Source organism: Somniosus microcephalus, unplaced genomic scaffold (genome assembly GCF_052327205.1).
Source record: "Somniosus microcephalus isolate GS21.2 unplaced genomic scaffold, FLI_Smic_1.0 unresolved_chr1, whole genome shotgun sequence".
Classification (NCBI taxonomy): Eukaryota; Metazoa; Chordata; class Chondrichthyes; order Squaliformes; family Somniosidae; genus Somniosus; species Somniosus microcephalus.
Genome location: NW_028225179.1, coordinates 88,193,102 through 88,196,690, shown reverse-complemented (window position 1 = coordinate 88,196,690; position 3,589 = coordinate 88,193,102). Strand labels below are relative to the sequence as shown.

Genomic DNA, 3,589 nt, shown 5'->3' with positions numbered 1-3,589 from the left:
CTTTGTTCTTTCCTCCCCTCCCCCTTTCCCGTCCAGCACTTGCTTAAATATCTGTTACTTTTTCCAGTTCTGATGAAGGGTCATTGACCAGAAACGTTAACTCTGTTTCTCTCTCTACGATGCTGCCTGACCTGCTGAGTGTTTCCACATTTTCTGTTGTTGTTTAATATTAACCCAGTCATCTTTGATCTCATACAGTGTGCCATATAACATAGAGACCAGATTGCTGCTCCCATTGCCTTCGGAGATTTCTGCATTTACATGTGAAGTAAAAACTGATGTTAGGTTCGGATGGATATAATTGCATTTTAGTTCTGTGAAGTAATTTAAATTATTTGATTAAATTAGTAATTATAGACAAGGGGCGCTTAATCACATTCTTCAATTCCTCTCTGAATTTATTCTGGGACACAGCATAAATAAACGTGTTTGTGCATGAACTCAAATTTCCAAGCATATACCCGGACTGTTCCATAATGGTGAAAGAGTCATTGTAATTTGTTTCCAAAAGTTGAACATCTGTAAATTGCACACATAAGAAATATATGAAAATGACCATCCATAAAATTATAAAGTTGCCTGAGATGGCGAGCAGTAAAATGATGGATTTTCTTCGGTTCTCCATCTCTGGATCGTTGTGATTATCCCCACTTTTGTTACCTTGGAGTCCCCTTCTCACTCTATTGGCCAGTAGAATGTGTCTGGCGGTCAGGGCATTGAACAGTAAAATGAAAACAAATGGTGCAAATGGGATTAAAATGATTTCCAACCACAAATATGCCACCCATATGGGCACGGTGTAGAAGCTAGATTTCACAGTGCAGGACCATGGTGCATTGTCAATTATTTCGCGAGGTTCATTTAAAAAGTAGATTGGAACATTTTGTAGACCACTTAAGGAACACACCACTGCTATCACCACAGCCGCAGTCCTTTCAGTGCAATATTTTGTTCGCAAACTTTGGCAACAAATAACAACAAATCGATCAAAGGTGAAAGCCACAGTTAACCAGACAGAGCAATCAATGCAGACAAAATGCAGGGCGATATTGAGACTACAAATAGGAGTATAGTTCAAGAATGAATATGGGAAATAAGCATCGTTAATCTCATACAGAATTACACCAAATACCAGGATCAGTAGATCAGCCACTGCCATGGCCACCAGGTAACGGGTGATGCATTTGGAGAGACCACACTTTCCACGGGAGAGAATCACAATTGTCACCAAATTAGCTGCAAAAAGGAGGAGATGTCATTACTAACTCTCCTGATATAGAAAAGATGATCAGTCGACATTGCTTTGTAGGAAAATCCATGATTATTTTCTGTCGCTCCGCTGTCTGTCCCTATCTTTCTCCCACACCATCGGACAAGGTTAGCAATTCTGACAGGATAAATTTCTACATCGAGATACACCACAAAATTATTCTGTGAGTTACTTCAACAAAACAAAAATCTGCTGTGAAACTCACGTGTATATTTCAGCTTTCACAGGACCAAATCTGGCCTTTCAGACTGGCGCCTATAATAGCATTTGCCTGATTTTAATTTCCATTGACTTCATCAGAAAGGAATCTCAGGCTGGGTATAAGAGGGGGGCCCAATTTACTCATCCCTGACACTCCATACACATCGTGGGGAGTAACTTTCCAACTGTCTTTCCTTCCTTAAAACCAACATTGCGGATCCACTAGTAGATAATAATAGGCGGCCAAACCGCAACGCCAGTTGTAAGCCAAAACGTCACGTTGCAAATGTCCCCAGCATCTCATCATTTAAAGCAACTTAAATAATCATACAATGTAGGTGTCAGTGTGATAACATGAATCTGACTGCAATATTCCATCGCTTTGTTTTCTGGAAGCAGGTGAACATTCCTACCAGGTCTTCATCACTTGCTTTTCCTCAGCAAAAAACCAGCAAATCAAGATTTCTCAGCGCTACATTGATCATGTGCACAATATAGTAGCAAACATTTCATTTTGGATTTTGCCTTAACTATGTACCATCAACGTCGCTTATATCCCAGCAGCCGGTTAACTGGTGGGAGTTACATGGGGTCCGAGCATGGGCGGAGGGATCTTTGGAGCTATATCAGAGATGTGTCTGGTAAAACAATAAAATCACAGTTATTATTCGAAACTTGAATGTTGGTATGGATCTGACACGGACATTTAAAATGCATTTGAAATGTAGTTTTTCAATAGCGTTGGTGGCTATTAATATACTGTAAACAGGAGACTCTGAATAGAATGGCTGTGCTTTGCAACAAAGAGCTTGTTCGTCTTGGGCGGTAATCTACACGATATTCACTTTCATAGACCAATAGAGCTGAATATTGGGAGGGGCTTCCCATATGAGACCGGCCAAGAATTTCTACCCGCAGATAATGAAGGCTACAGGAGTAGCCGCCCTTAAATCATTTCTCAGATTATATCCCAGGTGAATTTCAAACTGTTTATTTTGAGCCAAGTATAATTATTGTCCCCGTTTGATGACATGGAAACTGTTCTTTGGCCTCCACCCTGAGTCGAAAAATGTAAAATGCATCCGTTCTTGTATCAGGTCCTAATCCCTGTTAAAGTGGGTGTTTAAGCATTGGGAAAGGTGGCGTGTACAAAAATAGAATTGAAAATTCCTGTGACCACAATGACAAGCCATATAACTACCATATTCCAATGTATCTATTCCCTGTTTTGGGCTTGATACGTATTACCATTTCCTCCAGATTTTGTGTATCACAATCTTATTGAAAAAGGTCTACTTTGCACCTAAATAACCATGATCGCTATTAGCCTCACTATTATTTGTACAGCAAAATCCGGCCCATTTTAATATATCACACAGTTTCAGAATCACGCCCTGCAGGAATGCGCTATACAAGCACAGATGTTATGACTACCTGCCAGCCCAGCATCAACACATAAAGGCCATTTATTTATCAAGTATGTACAGCAAACTCACGCCATGTCTTTAGGCGAGATTCCATAATTGCGTAGCTTTTGGAGGAGCAGGGCATCATGGTCAGCAACTTCTTGATTTCCCCGCTTAACTGCGCAGGGTGGTCTCTGGAAGTTGCTGTCCAAGTTCACTCGATAACGGTGAGCGCTGCCAGCGTCTCCATTATTACTGCCGCAAAACCCGGTCCAAGAAGTGTATGGAAGAAGCTTGGAGCATTTTGTTTTATTTCTTTGATGGCAGTAATCAATGTCCGCAAATCAAGCACATCAAAATATTAATTGGAGCGACTGCAGGAGCAGTGATACAGTTAAACACTGTTAAAATGAATATTAACTGAATATAAACGTCTTACCAGGAACGCCAATCACTGCAAGAATCGGATAGTAAATGTTTTCTATCTGTATGATTACCGGCTGTCCCATTTTCGGAGAGAAGCGACCTTGTCTGTTCGTGTTATGGACATGGAGATCTTCATTTTTTAAAGGAAACCTTATTTATACATGAGAGAAACCTCAAGTGACACAGGAGCATTACATAATGATTGACATTAGTTACAGTCATTTGAACAAACAGATAAAGTTAAACCGGGTTGACTCCTATTGTCCAGGGGATAGGACACTTTGCA

At 40.4% G+C, this 3,589-nt stretch overlaps 1 protein-coding gene across 1 annotated transcript; it reads right to left on the bottom strand.

Moving 5' to 3' along the window:
* Positions 1 to 331: 331 nt before the first annotated feature.
* On the bottom strand, positions 332 to 3,386 carry LOC147095571 (uncharacterized). Its single transcript, XM_085974704.1, has 2 exons — positions 3,317 to 3,386; positions 332 to 1,236 (listed from the first exon to the last, which is right to left on the bottom strand). Exons 1-2 carry the CDS (start codon positions 3,384 to 3,386, stop codon positions 332 to 334), a joined length of 975 nt encoding a protein of 324 aa, XP_085830830.1.
* Between the last annotated feature and the right edge of the window lie 203 nt (positions 3,387 to 3,589).

Bases quoted from the DNA above. Each gene is read 5' to 3' on its own strand.
- LOC147095571 (XM_085974704.1), bottom strand. From the start codon at position 3,386: ATGGGACAGCCGGTAATCATACAGATAGAAAACATTTACTATCCGATT. The intron at 1,237-3,316 runs GTAAGACGTTTA...TCCTTTTTGCAG, and splicing joins TGCAGTGATTGGCGTTCCTG to CTAATTTGGTGACAATTGTG.